Source organism: Babylonia areolata, chromosome 2 (assembly GCF_041734735.1).
Source record: "Babylonia areolata isolate BAREFJ2019XMU chromosome 2, ASM4173473v1, whole genome shotgun sequence".
Taxonomy (NCBI): domain Eukaryota; kingdom Metazoa; phylum Mollusca; class Gastropoda; order Neogastropoda; family Buccinidae; genus Babylonia; species Babylonia areolata.
The window spans coordinates 64771734-64786951 of record NC_134877.1 but is presented as its reverse complement, the minus strand read 5'-3'; the positions used below and the strand labels follow the sequence as shown (position 1 = coordinate 64786951).

General features: G+C 40.4%; 1 protein-coding gene across 4 annotated transcripts in view; it reads left to right on the top strand.

Moving 5' to 3' along the window:
• LOC143276229 (uncharacterized) overlaps nucleotides 1-15218 on the top strand; it is a 56744-nt gene that overhangs the window by 20861 nt on the left and 20665 nt on the right. For 2 of the 4 annotated variants that reach the window (XM_076580716.1, XM_076580704.1), the window contains exons 9-13: nucleotides 806-942; nucleotides 3213-3378; nucleotides 4508-4558; nucleotides 7768-7819; nucleotides 10328-10359. In XM_076580716.1, coding sequence (XP_076436831.1) covers nucleotides 806-942; nucleotides 3213-3378; nucleotides 4508-4558; nucleotides 7768-7819; nucleotides 10328-10359 — 438 coding nt within the window. The remainder of the gene's footprint in view (nucleotides 1-805; nucleotides 943-3212; nucleotides 3379-4507; nucleotides 4559-7767; nucleotides 7820-10327; nucleotides 10360-15218) is intronic. The other 2 variants (XM_076580722.1, XM_076580708.1) reach the window with 1 other exon arrangement.

Below are 15218 nucleotides of genomic sequence, written 5' to 3'. Positions count from 1 at the left end.
TCAAAGACGTTGATGTATAATGCTTCCATGTCACCAGGGGGTTCATGAAATAAACTTCCTGCCTTGCCTTGACTTTACAAACATGGGTAAATTGTTGACACTGTCCTAAGTGTACAGGTCATGGGCATTGATTAAGATGTGACTGATACCTTGGAGAAGAAGAAAAAAAGGGCGGGGGGGGGGGGATTTAAGGGGGGTGGGGGTGGGGGGGAAGATCATACCATCGAACAGATTTCCTTCTGTGACATCTGATAGGAGGAGAGAGGGGGAAAGATGGTACTTTATGAAAGGTTTCCTCCTGTGATACCAAGTAGATGAGGGGAAAAAATTTCTCTTATGACACCTGACAGGAGAAGAACAAGAAAAAAAAGTCCTGTGTAAAAGGTTTTCTCTTTTGATATCAGCTAGGAGAAAAGGTGAAAAGATCATACTGTGAAAAGATTTTCACCTGTGATACAAGATGGGGGAAAAAAAAATCATACTGTATAAATATTTTTCCTGTGATAGAAGACAGGAGAAGAGGGGTGAAAAATACCTGATTTCTGTTTTATCACAACAGTTATGTGTGTGTGTGCGTGTGTCTGTGTGTGTGTGTGTGTGTGTGTGTGTGTACGTACGTGTGTGCGTGCATGAGTGCATGTGTGTGTAAGTGAGTGAGTATAACAAGTTGTGTCATCATGTATCATGTCTGATTGAAGTTTGTGTTAGATTATTTATTTTGTTATTTCCTCATTTATAGAACATTTAAAGCACTTTGAGAAAAAGTGCTGAATAATGTTATTATTGTTATTATTATTATCAATAGATGCCGGAGCCACCTGAACAATATTATGAAATTCCGGAAGAGGATCTGGACGAGATTCGACAACAGCCACAGAGTTTCGAACGCAAACCAACAATCGTGGAAGGGCTGAGAGATGCACTGTCCAAACGACCTAACAGGTACTGAAACAAATGATTATCCCCTTTGAATACGCACATAAACGCACACACACATGAACAAACACATGCATGCATGCACACACTTTTATACAGCATGTGCACTCTGGCCACTTTTCCCATATCCCCCTTACAAGTAATATCTTAGCAACGTAACAAGTAATCAAAGTAAAGATACCCCCTTTGAGCACACACATAAGGACACCCACACACATGTGTGCACACACTTACACACACATGTGCACGCCTTAGAATATTAGCAATGAAAGATTCAAGAAAAGCAAATGACTGAATCAAAATCAGAATAACCTTGGACCAGGTTCACTGATTTTGTGCACACCCATACATGAGTACATACTCACACATGCATGCAAATGTGCACACACACACACACACACACACACACACACACACACACACACTCAGCACACACACACGGATACATGATGCACATGCAATGATTTGCTGTCTCACACACACCCCCTGGCCAGCCCCTTAACCAACACATATAAAACAACCATGTCCATGAAATCAGCTGCCACACTGCCGCCCGGATAATGCATTTGATGGACAGTGGACAGGTTATGAAATGGAAAGTTTGGAGAGGGGTATGTAGCAGAGGGGTGCTCCACATCCCAAGTCAGCCTTCCCTGAAACCACTTCAGCAACCCAGCTCACTGAAAACAGTGGGGGAAAGGCAGCCTGAATTGATAACAAGAACAACTTGCAGACCATTTAGTAGACACATTCAGAGAGTTGGACCCCCTGACTCCTCTGTTTTTCAAAGCAGTTACACAAGTTTGCAGCTGGGCCAGCAGCAAAGTGACAGCTGCATGATCAGTGGTTTCTCCAGTGCATCAGGAAATTCATTTACAGCTCAGTCTTTTGTTTGCATGTTTGGTGCATTTCTGTTACGCATGTGTGGGTGTATGTGTGAATGTGTGTCTTCATGTTTTACATTTATTCGCTTATTTATCACTATTGTTGTCTTATTTATTTATTTATTTATTTATTTTTTATTATTATCATTTTATTAGTATTATTATTATTATTACTACTACCTTTTTCTATATTATAATTATTTATTTATTTATTTATTTATGTCAACTTATCTATTATTTATTCCCCCGGTTGTTGTTTTTTTGTTTTTTTTGTTTTTTGTTTTTTTGTTTTGTTTTGTTTTTCTCAAGGCCTGACTAAGCGCGTTGGGTTACACTGCTGGTCAGGCATCTGCTTGGCAGATGTGGTGTAGCGTATATGGTTTTGTCCGAACGCAGTGACGCCTCCTTGAGCTACTGAAACTGAAACTGAAACTTTTGTTAAGTACTGTGATTCTCAGACTAGGAGGCAAGATTGCTCTGGCTCTGATTGCTGAAGCCTTGGGGGGAGAGTTGGCCTTTTGGGACCATCCCCAGTGCTGACTGTCGTAAAACCCTCTTGGCTGAGAGAGTAGGGATTTACCTCGGACAAGACTCTCCATTATAATAAAATTCTTGCCCAGATTGCCTCCTCTGCTGTTCTGATGGTCATTGTTGGACATGACTATCAATTCATACCATCCCTGAAACCACTCCAGCAACCCAACCCAATGAAAACTGGGGAAAACATAGGGGGTGCTCAAGCTCGCTGAATCTGGCCCAGTTTTGTTCTGATTTTTATTTCAGTCATTTGCCTTCTATGTATCTTTCATTCTTATTCTGTATAAAGGCATTTACTTAATTATTTGATTTATCTATTTATCCCATTTCCTTTTATGTCGATGTTTTATACATACCTTGGTAGGTATGCTCTCAACACATGATAAGTCTGTTGGATTTATGTCTAGATTTGGCACCTGTTCCCTTTTCAGAACTTTTTTTTATGCATATATGGTGTAGCATATATAGATCAGTCTGCAAGCTTTGATATAGCACCTATCCTGGGTGGAAGACCAAGCTTTGAGTGCTTTACAAACACGTAGTCATTTGCAGAACAGTCTGCACTACGTGGGTAAGAGCCAACTGACAGCTACCACTGGGCGCTCATCATTCAGTTCCTGTGTCACTCAGTCAGGTTTCAGTCACACACACACATCTACTCAGGGAGGTGTCAAAGCATGCAGACTGATTAGTATATGCTACACTGCATTTGCTTTGGGGTGGGTGGGTGGGGGTGGGGGTGGGGGGAAGAAAAAAAAAAGATAAAAAAAAGAGCAGATGCCTGACGTTCACATATACCCAGCCTATTGGTCAGGCCCTGGAAACTGAAAGTGTGATGTTTTGAAACTCCTGAAGGGACACGGCAGCAGACAGCCCCACGCCTCCCCCCCGCCCCCCTCGTAAGTCCCCTGTCGGAGGTTCCCCCTTCCTGGACAGACGAACAGAGGCCCCCACCCCCACCACCAGGCAGCCACCCCCCCCTCCCCCCACCACCCGTTACTACACCCCGCCACCAGAACAGGTAAGTCGTTTTTTGTGTGGAGGAGTGTGGGAGTGGGGGTGTAATTGCAAGTGCTTGTGGGTATTTGTGTGTGTGTGTAATTGCATGTGAATGTGCGTGTTTCTTTGTTTGTTTGTGTGTGCGCGCGTGTGTGTGTAAGTGCAAGTGCATGTGTGTGTGTGTGTGTGTGTGTGTGTGTGTTTGGTGGTGGATATGGTGTTTGTGTGCAAATACATGCATGTGAGTATGTTTAAAACAAGTTTTAGTGACGATTGTAAGCAGCATGTGGATGTGTCTGTGTATGTGTGTGGTTTCTGAGTGTGTCTATGTGTGTATGTGCATCTGCATGTGTGTGACAGTGTGTGTGTGTGTGTGTGTGTGTGTGTGTGTGAGTGTGTGTGTGTGTGTGTGTGTGTGTAAGAGTGTGTTTGTGGATCCATTCTATCATGTTCCTTTGCGTTACTGTAACTTTTTGTACAAAGTGCTCAGAGCTGTAAGCTGAAAGGCATCAGATGCCTGACCCTCACACAGACCCAACAGGCCTTGAGTGGGAAATTGTACAGTGGAGAGTGACCTGCCCATGGATTATGATAAGCAAGACACTAACAGTTCAGCTCTAAAAATAAGATATCATTTTACAGCTGCTACATGTTTTCAACAGTGTTTTAACAGTGATTTTGTTTCTATTTCTCTGTGTTTTGGTGAATGGTCATATGACGATTTGTGCTGTGTATTTGTTAGGAGCGTACTTTCAGGTAACCCTTTATTTGTCATGCTGTGTCCTTGGTGAGACCACAGCCATTGTACCGGCAACATTTTGGAGCAACCAGAATTTTGTACATCGCAATTAACTTATAGCTGAAACCAGGGTTGATTTTATTTCAAATTGATAGCATTCAAATGTGAAAATGAATACTTTCACTAAATCACCATAGCATGTCTGATGGGACATTAAATGAAATTCCTCCTCTTCCTAACACGATTGGCGTACTTTAACTAAATCACCATAGCATGTCTGATGGGACATTAAATGAAATTCCTCCTCTTCCTAACACAATTGGCGATTACCATCAGTCTCATATTTGTGTTTTGTCAGGTCAGTTTACAATGTCCTTTCTCAGAATCTGACTTAAACTTCATCTGTTGGCAGCCACCAGAAGATAATTATGAAGTCATGAACGATGTCATCACCGAAACACAGGTGAGTCAGCTTGTCTAAAGTTTGTGATGATTAGGATATCTGTAAGCAGTTTCAGTTTTAGTTTCAAGGAGGTGGCGGAGTGTGCGGAGAGATCCATATATCCTTCTCCACATCTGCTGGCAAAAAAGAAAAAAAAAATCTTGTACATGTCAGTATGACGTGATCATTTTGTTTGTGTTATGTGATGATCACGATGGTTGTCAGTGTCTTGTGATTAAAAGGGTATTTATTAGTGTCTTCTGATAACTGGAATAAATGTCAGTGTGTCTAGTGATAATGAGAGTATTTGTCAATGTCTTGTGATAATTATGACGTTTGTCAGAGTACTGTGATATAATAATGATATTTGCTCATGTCTTATATTCATGTAGTGTGATAGTTAGGAACATTGTCAGTGTCTTGTGACAACGGTGATATTTGCCTGTGTCTTGTGATGATTAAATTATCTGTCTCTTATGATAATTAAGAAATTTGTGTCTTGTGATTATTAGAATATTGTCTGTGCCCTGTTAACAGTTGCTCAGTTCTATTCCTGCACTATGCTTGTTGGACATGTTTTTCAATGAATGCTTACCTGACAATACTAAGATGACCTACATTGTTTTGTGATGAATACTTACCTGGCAATACTAAGATGACCTACAGTGTTTTATGATGAATACTTTCCTGGCAATACTAAGATGACCAACAGTGTTTTATGATGAATACTTTCCTGGCAATACTAAGATGACCAACAGTGTTTTATGATGAATACTTTCCTGGCAATACTAAGATGACCTACAGTGTTTTATGATGAATACTTTCCTGGCAATACTAAGATGACCTACAGTGTTTTATGATGAATACTTTCCTGGCAATACTAAGATGACCTACAGTGTTTTATGATGAATACTTTCCTGGCAATACTAAGATGACCTACAGTGTTTTATGATGAATACTTTCCTGGCAATACTAAGATGACCTTCAGTGTTTTATGATGAATACTTTCCTGGCAATACTAAGATGACCTACAGTGTTTTATGATGAATACTTACTTGGCAGTGCAAAGGTAACCTACAGTGTTTTATGATGAATACGTACTTGGCAATGCAAAGGTGACCTACAGTGTTTTACGATGAATACTTACCAGGCAATGCAAAGGTGACCTACAGTGTGTGTTCTGGAACCACTCACTTTCCTCTTTCTGTCGCTGAAGACAGCTTTGCTCTGTGGTCTTAGAGCCTGGTACCACTCCCCCAAAACTTAGTTTTACCTTTACATGCTGAAACCTTGTTAGCAAAGGGAAACAACCTGTCCTGAGTATACTACAATTCTTATAATAGTTATATCCATTTGAAAGTAATTCTATAAAATTATTTTTTTGAAATTGTTTGATGTTCATGCACAGCCTATAGAACAGTATGGTGCTGAGATTTGGGGTTTGGAAAAAGGACATGAGATGGAAAAACTACATTTATTTGGAAATGCTTTTACAGGTCGATAGAAGAAACCAAATGATTTGGTTTATGGCGGGCTTGGCAAATTACAGAGTTATTTTGATTTGTATGTGAAATGTATCAGATATTGGTTGAGTGGTTCAGATGAATGAATGCTGATTACCTTCACAAGCATATCAAATAGTGTGTGCTCTAGATGCCAGGGGAAGGGTAGCATGGGTTACCAACATTTAGAAATGCTTATGTAGTTCTGGTTTTGCGTTTGGTTTAACCAAGGTGTTGGATGTGTTCATAGCTTTGTGACTTGTTTTAAACAGTGTGTGCTTGACTGTTGACGGCTGGAGTGGAATGCCCTTTTCTTTGTTCAGATTGTTCAAAACAAATCGTCTGATAAAACCATGTTCAGCAATGAATATGAACCATTTCATAAGCTGTTCTGTAACAAAGTTTTGTTTCAGTGTATCTGATATTGCAATGCACAGTGAAAGATATAAGAACTGCACTGGAAACATGGTATGCCCTTTGTGTATATCTGCTAAAGAAGATGAAGTCCACGTTGTTTGATGTTATATTAGATGACTTGAAACAAAGATATATTCCATTGAGATACTATAGCAGACAGAGTAATTTTCAGCTAGTGTTACTTCTTTCTTTTACAAATGAAAACATTATCCTAAATCTTGCCATATGTATTTACAAATCATTAGAAAGATGTAGTTTTAGGACTGGTTTACCAGAACACAATTTTGTTTGTGTATGATTATGTATTCATACAAAAAAATGTAATCACCTCTTCAAATGGGGCCATGGCCTTGTTGAATAAACAGTCATTAGCACTCCTCCAATTCCAGAAATTGACTGTGAATCACCCTGAAAATCCACCATTATAACCCTGTCAGATTCTTTAGTCATGTTGCATTGGTTGTGTCCCAAATATTTCACTGTGGTTTTCTATGATATGATTATGATGATAATGATGCTAGTAGTAGTGGTAATAGTAATAGTTGCAGTAGTGCGGATTGTCATGATGATAACAATAGTAGTGGTAGTAGTAATAGTACTACTAGTAGTAGTAACAAATTATTATTATATCGTAGAAGTTATGTTTCATGTCAGATAGTGTACAGAGATGTAAAACGAACAGATAAAGTTGAATGAAGTGGCAGGCTGAAGGTAATTTAAATTATGTGCAGTTTAATTTTGAAGGAGTTAACAAAGCTTGAATACTTGTGTGTGTGCGTGTGCACTTGTGTATATGCGCATGTGTTGTGCATGTTCATGTTGTGTGTGTGTGTGCACGTATGTTTTGCTTCAGTGTTGTTTGCACACAGTGTGTTTGTGTGTGTGTGCACGCGTGTGTGTGTAAGTGAGTGTGTATGTGTTCGGCAGAGTTTGTGTGAGTGTGTGTGTGTGTGTGTGAGACAGAAAGAAAGAGTGAGTGTGTGTGTGTGTGTGTGTGTGTGTGTGTGTGTGTGTGTGTGTGTGTGTATAATGGAGCTGAATTATGTCTTTGAAAAGGAAAAACAAAGATCATTAGAATAGATACCACCTTTGTAATGAAGAATGGGAGTAATAGTACAGATACTTGGATATCTTCTTGTACTGGAAGTTTATGACGTGTGTTTTTGTTTTTGTTTGTCTCTGCCTGTTTTAGTCATCGAGTGTCATGCTTTTGCCAATCATTTTTTTCTTTTTTCACTTGTTTGCTGGTTGAGATCTCTTGTTTGAGATCTCTCCTATTCTGATGACTGTTGTTCTGTCATGCCATGATAGGCAGATGACGATGAGTATGTGTACCCTGACTCAGCACTTTCCAAAACTCAAAGTAAGTAACGCAGCAAGCAGCAGGCTTTAGTGCTGTATTGTTTGAGGTCAGACATTACAGTTGTTGTTTTTTCCCCTCTGTTTTTTTTAATCTTTTAAGTCAGCAATGAGGTTCTTGAGCTGGTGTTGAAAAAATGAAATAAGATAAAAAGGTAGTTTTCAGTGCTTGCTAATGACATATTTAACCCTTTTTATATATGATATTTAACCCTTTTACTGCTGAGACTTGGAGAAAAGAGATCAGCTTTGTATGAATTCTGTGAGTGCAGTTACTACTTTTTTATGTCCTGTATAATCTGAGTTTGCTCAACGAAAGTAATGCAATCCCAAGAGGAAGAAGTATAAAAAAATTTAAAAAAATTTTTTGATGAATAAATCAATAATGGTGACTGACACTCTGACCTATGGTCAGCTCAGTCTGTTTGAGGTGACAGCCCTTCACTGTCAGGCATACTAGTCAGCAGCGGTCTGGAGGTTAAAATGGCTGCCAGACAGCGATAATCATGTCTTGGTTTGTGCCAGGTCCACACGATTTATATCAGACCTGACAGATGGCACTGAGAGTTTGGAATATGTGCTATTATCAGTTCATCAGAGAAAAAAAATGGTGCCGTGTTGGTATCTGCAGTACACAGAAGAAATTATTTATCATTTGCTTCATATTGTATTTATTGATTTGCCGGGACATTCAGGAGAGTTACTTGATCAAAAAAAAGTCCAGTCACAAAATTTAGATACATAGCTTAACAGTGTATATGAAACTTCAGAGATCTACTTCAGTTTTTCATAGAGCAAACCTGGAGATGATAGGAAATCATGAAATCATAGAATCATGGAATGAGGAATATGGTAACATGGAGAACTGAAATGTGACCAAAAGAACAAAAAATCCTTAAAAACCAGCTGAATTCACCTGCACACACACACACACACACACACACACACACACACACACACTGATAAATGGGGGTGGGGGGGGCGGTAATATCAGCCTTGTTAAATACATGTTAAAGAATAAACATTTCATGGGGCAAATTAAATGCTGTCAGTTCTTGGTCAAAACCTATTCCTGCTTCTGGCCTTAAGACCATTAGAATGGTTATTGGATTACCACCTTGAGTACTGTTGACGAATCTGCGTGGCAGTGAAGTGTTGCATGAGGTGTGACTGAAGTCACAGGTCAGGAAGTCAATCACCATTCTTTCTTTGTTCAGCAAAATCAATCACACGACTTAAAAGAATGCTCGAAGTGGTTCTCGCTCTTCAAAATTCACATCACACTGATGATCCCATTGTTTCAAAGTACAGCAGTCAGTGGGTTAATGTTTGAGTTACTGCCCTTGCTTTTTTTGCTTTTTGACTCACTTGTGTAAACAAAGTGAGTCTATGTTTTAACCCGGTGTTCGGTTGTCTGTGTGTGTGTGTGTGTGTGTCCGTGTGTCTGTGTGTGTGTGTGTGTGTCCGTGGTAAACTTTAACATTGACATTTTCTCTGCAAATACTTTGTCAGTTGACACCAAATTTAGCATAAAAATAGGAAAAATTCAGTTCTTTCCAGTCATCTTGTTTAAAACAATATTGCACCTATGGGATGGGCACAAAAAAAACCAAAAAAAAAGAAGCCTAATTATATGCAAACTGCATTTACTGTTATATTTATATTTCTTGTATTCTCTAAACTTGCAACTTTGACCTCTTATTCTGACACAACAACAAGAGGAGTCATTATTATCATTTTTTGTTCAAAGAGGAACTTCTTTTGCTAAGCATGGAATTTTTATTTATTTTGCAAACGTTTTGGTGCAGATAGTAAAAAAGGGAAATTGCTCTGTAATTAATGCTAGGGGACTTAATTTATCACAAGTGAGTCTTCAAGGCCTTGCCTCTCTTGTTTTTTGTTGTTGCTTTTTTGTTTAAAGCTTCATACACTCCTGAACGTGGGTGAATAAATAAGCTTTTCTGGTTTATTTTTGAAAGAGCCACACTGCTTTAGAAACATGTATACAGACATTTGCTTCTCTTGATAAGAATTTGACAAACTTTGATTAGATAGCTCTGTGAAGGATCCAAATGAAAAGCAAACCAGGAAATGAAATCATTGCCATTTAACTATATGTAAACAGAAGTTAAAACAAGCTAATATGCGCATGCACACACTCTCACATAAAAACAGATATGGCATTCATAAGCATAAGATGCCACACCACTCCTACCACACCATGCACACATGCACACGCCCATATACAAGTACAAACACACACACACACACCGTCCCCCCCCCTACACACACATAGAGAATAAAGACACCAGATGAATAAATTATGAAAATAAAAGTTGCACTATTATGCATACAAACACATGTATTGTGAGACAGAAGCATATTTGCAGGCAGGTGCATACACACACATGCGCACGCACACACACACACGCACGCACACATGCACACGGGGAAAAAAAACATCAGCCTTCTCACCCTGTTTCTCTTCACACATTGTTGTCTTTTATTCCAGACACTTATCTTGACATTATTGCGACTAGTGAGGTAAGATCTTTCACGAGTTCAAAACGGTATCAATGTCTACTAATATGGAAAAAACCAGACACCCATTTAACGCTTTGTACCCCATCGGTGAAGCCACCCTGCAGTTTTTCTGGACCAGCACTATAACAGCTGAGTGCACACAGAGGCTGAAACTAACATGTGAAAAGCGCCCTTCTTCCTTGTACCCACCTTCTGGTGTCCAGTGAAGGGCTGTCAGGGTGATGTGACCTTGCTCTCTTTAGATGACATGTCCAGTCCATTTCCACCAGCTCCTCATGATAATGGTCTCCATGTTCTCTTGACTGCGCGGGGCGAGTATTCATTGGTTGGAGATGGTATTGGGCCAGAAGATTCGCAGGATTCTTCTGATGTCAGGGAGGTTGCCTTATATCCTCCAAACACAGGCTTGAGTCAAGGATTGTATCATATTCTTGATTGTTGGAGACTACAAGTTGGTTAGATCACTCTCAGTCATCCTCCAGCATTCTGAGCCATAGAGCAGTGTGGAGAGAACACAGCTGTAGTTCTCAGGGGTACAGAGTGTTAATTCCTCCTTCTACCTTTCTCTGTGTAACAGAAGGGAGTGTACATGCGCTGTGTCATTGAAACTTGATTCACGTACCCTCACTACCAGCTTTCTTAGTGTTCTGGGTGTTCTTCCTAAGCTTTATTTTTGCTTTGGGCGTCAAGTACTAGTGAACTGTTCTTAACATACATGTGCAATCAGGGATGAAGATGGTTGCTTTCCGTTAACCTTTTGATGTGGAGCCGTAGCACTCTGTTCACCGATCTGTGGATACACTTTTGTAAATAACATGTACACAGGCACTTGTAAGCACACATGTGTGCATTCATGCATGCATGCACACACACATACACACACTGACACACACACATATGATTGCACACACGCACACATGCATACACACACACACATACATGTGTGCGTGCATTAGTGCTCTCTCTCTCACACATGTGTGTGTGTATGTGTGTGTTTGTGTGTGTGTGTGTGTGTGTATGAACATGTGTGAGAATCTGAGTGCACTCCTAACACTGCATTATATATCCCAAACCAGTTCGCACTCCCATCACCATACAAACACACACTGTATTGTATCGTATGGTCACAACAGATTTCTCTGTGTGAAATCCAGGCTGCTCTCCACAAGGAGGGCTCATCACTACAGTGCAGCACCAACCCTTGTTACTTAAAAAAAAATTATGTCTGCAAGTTTATTTGTTTTACTATCAAAGCCAATTTCTACTTCATGATTTTGCCAGGGACAACCGTTTTTGTTGCTGTGGGTTCTTTATATGTGTGCTAAGTGCATGCTGCACACACGACCTCTGTTTATCCTCTCATCCAAAATTGGATGTGCAATATTGCAGGAGAGGTATGATGTGAAGTTCTTCGTGTAAACAAGGCTTTGACCTTTGTGTCAATATGTCATGTATGGTTTGTGTTCCCGTAACCCATGTTGTCAAGGCCAGAAACTTGATGACTTGCATTGAAATTGAACAAAATAAACATTTCTGTCATTCAGCAAGTAATCTTTATTGGCAATTATTTCATTATTTAACAACATCTTTACACTAAAAAAACAAAAACAAAAGCGTTTGCATACTTTAGAAGAGATGTTCAAGAATCAAAATCCATCAAAACCCAAATTGTGAAAAATCATCATTTTGGTCACTTATGCACTGCCGTGTCTCCCTTTATTTGATTTGATATGGATATTTATACAGCACCTATCCTCAGTCAGAGACCAAGCTGTAAGTGCTTTACAAACACAGGGTCATTTGAACAACAGACTGCCTACCTTGGTAGAGCCGACTGATGGCTGCCATTGGGCGCTCACCATTCTTTTCCTGTGTCATTCAATCAGATTTCAGGCACAGGCACATACACACTCAGACATATATGTAACATTTACTCAGACAGATATGTAACATTTAATGTGTATAACCATTTATTTCCCGCCATATAGGCAGACACACTCCATTTTTCTGGATGTGCATGCTAGGTATGTTCTTGTTTCCAAAACCCACCAAATGCATCAAGGGTGGAGAGGTCAGTTCTTGACCAAGGACTGCCCGCACTGTATTTCACCTGGGCCACAGGGATTGTCAGGTGATTGTCGACTAGCTCCCCAAGTGCACATGTTCTGGTGTTCAGGCATGATTGAGGTTCATCAGACTTTTGTCTGAAGTCAGACTGAAGAAAGAATAGAAAAGTTGTAAATCTTACGAAAAAAACCCAAAAACGTATGCATTATTGTGGAGTTAATGCCGCGATTTCAGACCCAGATGGAAAATAGGTCACCCCTGAGTGTTTTAGCAGTTCTGTCATTTCAAAAAAGTGGGGGGAAAAAATGATATGTACACCTTCAATGTTGGCAGATCCATGGGGGACTATCATTGGAGGTGTGTTGTGGCAGTCTCTACTCTGGATCAAGGGGCAGTGGGTACAGGGGCGACACTCACTCAGTCTGGCATCATGACTTAGCAGTCATCAGCAGGGTTTAGTCGGTGGTGTTTAGCAGCAGATGAACCTGGGTGTGGCTGTGTATGGGGGTTCAGAATGAACGCTGTGGGATCAGTGCCACTGAAATGATGTAGATGATGGAGCATCAAAAAAAGAAAAAGAAAGTTATGTACAAGTTCCTTCTTTGTATTCTGCATGCTGTGTGTATATTCTATGATCTCCTTCAGTGTTATAAAAAGCAGTGCCTCTGAAATGGTATAGATGATAGAGCATAAAAAAAAAGAGAGAAAAAAGTCACGTACAGGTTCCTTCTTTTTAGTCTGTATGCTGTGTGTATATTCTGTGATCTCCTTCAGTGTTGTACACCAGTGGTTGTGTGTGAAGCACTTTTCAGTCGCTCTTGTGCTTCCTGTGTACAAGCTTCACTGGTGTGTGTTCTGTTTCCCTTTGTTCACCTGTCTGTAACCATAACGTATAGATAGTGTTTTCACTGAGTATTATAACCAGAACATGCTATGCCTATGTTGTTGTTGTTATTTTGTTTTATGTCTGTTTTTAATGTGTTTGTTTTTTTGTGATCTGAATGTATCATTGATGGGTTAAGGTTTTGCAAGGAAAGAGATTTTAATGAGTTGCTTTGTAAGACGTTTGATAAGTGTTTGTAAGACGTTTGATAAGTGTTTTGAATACAGGACAGGGAATCCTGATGATGATAGTAATGGTTGCCTAGCACAGGGACTGGGAGCTCAAACAATATGGGAAAGGGGGTGTGGGGAGGCCAGGGGTACGGGGGGGCAGGAAGGGGGGGGGGAGATGGTTACAAAAACCTGAAATTCAGTCTTGGATTATCAGTTCCTCTGTGGCAGACTACATATTTGTAATGAGCTGAATGTACTTCCTTGACTGTGTGCAACATGATTGTTTTAACCCCTGGACTGCCGCTGACTAGTGTGCTTGTCAGGGAAGGGCTGTTACCTTGCTGAGATTGAAGTAAAAGTGCAGGGTGTCAGTGAAGGGCTGTCACCTTGCTGAGATTGAAGTAAAAGTGCAGGGTGTCAATGAAGGGCTGTCACCTTGCTGAGATTGAAGTAAAAGTGCAGGGTGTCAGTGAAGGGCTGTCACCTTGCTGAGATCGAAGGAAAAGTTCGGGATGTCAGTCACCATTCTACCTCTTGGGACTGCATTACTTTTGTTCAGTAAGTTTCAGTTTCAGTTTCTCAAGGAAGCATCACTGCGTTCAGACAAATACATGTACACTACACCACATCTGCAAGGCAGATGCCTGACTAGCAGCATCACTCAACGCGCTTCGTCAGGCCTTGTGTGCATGCCTATATATTTGTGTGCTGGTCAGAGTGGATTTCCTCTGCAGAATTTTGCCAGAGGACAACATTCTCATTGCCATTGTGCACCAAGTGTGTGCTGCACATGGGACCTCGGTTTATTGTCTCATCCAAATGACTAGACGCTCAGTTTGATTTTCAAGTCAATCTTGGGAGAAAGAGTGAGAGTGGGACTCGAACCCAGACCCTCGTGGACTCTGTATTGGCAGAGAGCGTCTTGACCATTCTGCCACCTCCCTTCTCAGTAAAATCAATTACACAACCTAAAAGTGCACAAGAAGTAGTAAATGCACCTCAAATGCATGCAGCACAGTTCTCACGTAAAAGAACCCATGGCAACAAAAGGGTTGTCCGTGGCAACTGCACTGCTGCAACATGCTTTCCCCGGGGAGAACAGACAGAATTTCACACAGATAAATGTGTTGTGACAAAGAGTAATATGACGCAACAGAACACAACACAACACAGCACAACATAACGGCACAGCACAGCACAGCACAGCACAGCACAAAACAACACAACACAGCACAACACAACACAATACAGTTAATAAGTTGAAGGAAAAAACCTAAAGTCAGTGCAAGAAGTAAACTCCTTTCAGGCTGAAGTATCAAAAGTTGGTCTGCTCGCTGTCTGTCTGTTGAACCAGCCTTTCTGTTTGTGCTCATTTTGAGATGTTTTACATTGCAAAGTGATTCGGCTCTATTCGTGTCTTAAACAAAGACATGCCTTTACACTACACACTGTGACCTGCACATATCCAACTTAGAACAGGACTCAGACTATCTCAGGATGTAGTCTGATGCAAATGACATTCCACCGGAGCAGTGCTGTACTGTCTGAAATTTTCTTTCCAGCAGCCAGTGGCTTGGCATTTGCTAATTGGTATAAACAGGCCAAAGCAGATGTATGCAAAGAAGATTCTGATGTGGATACATCTGCATAGAATACGGTTTGCAGAGTAAATTGCCTCTTTTGTGTCTGCCAAAGAATCTGGATTGCATCCTTGTTTGAACATGTCAAGAACTTGC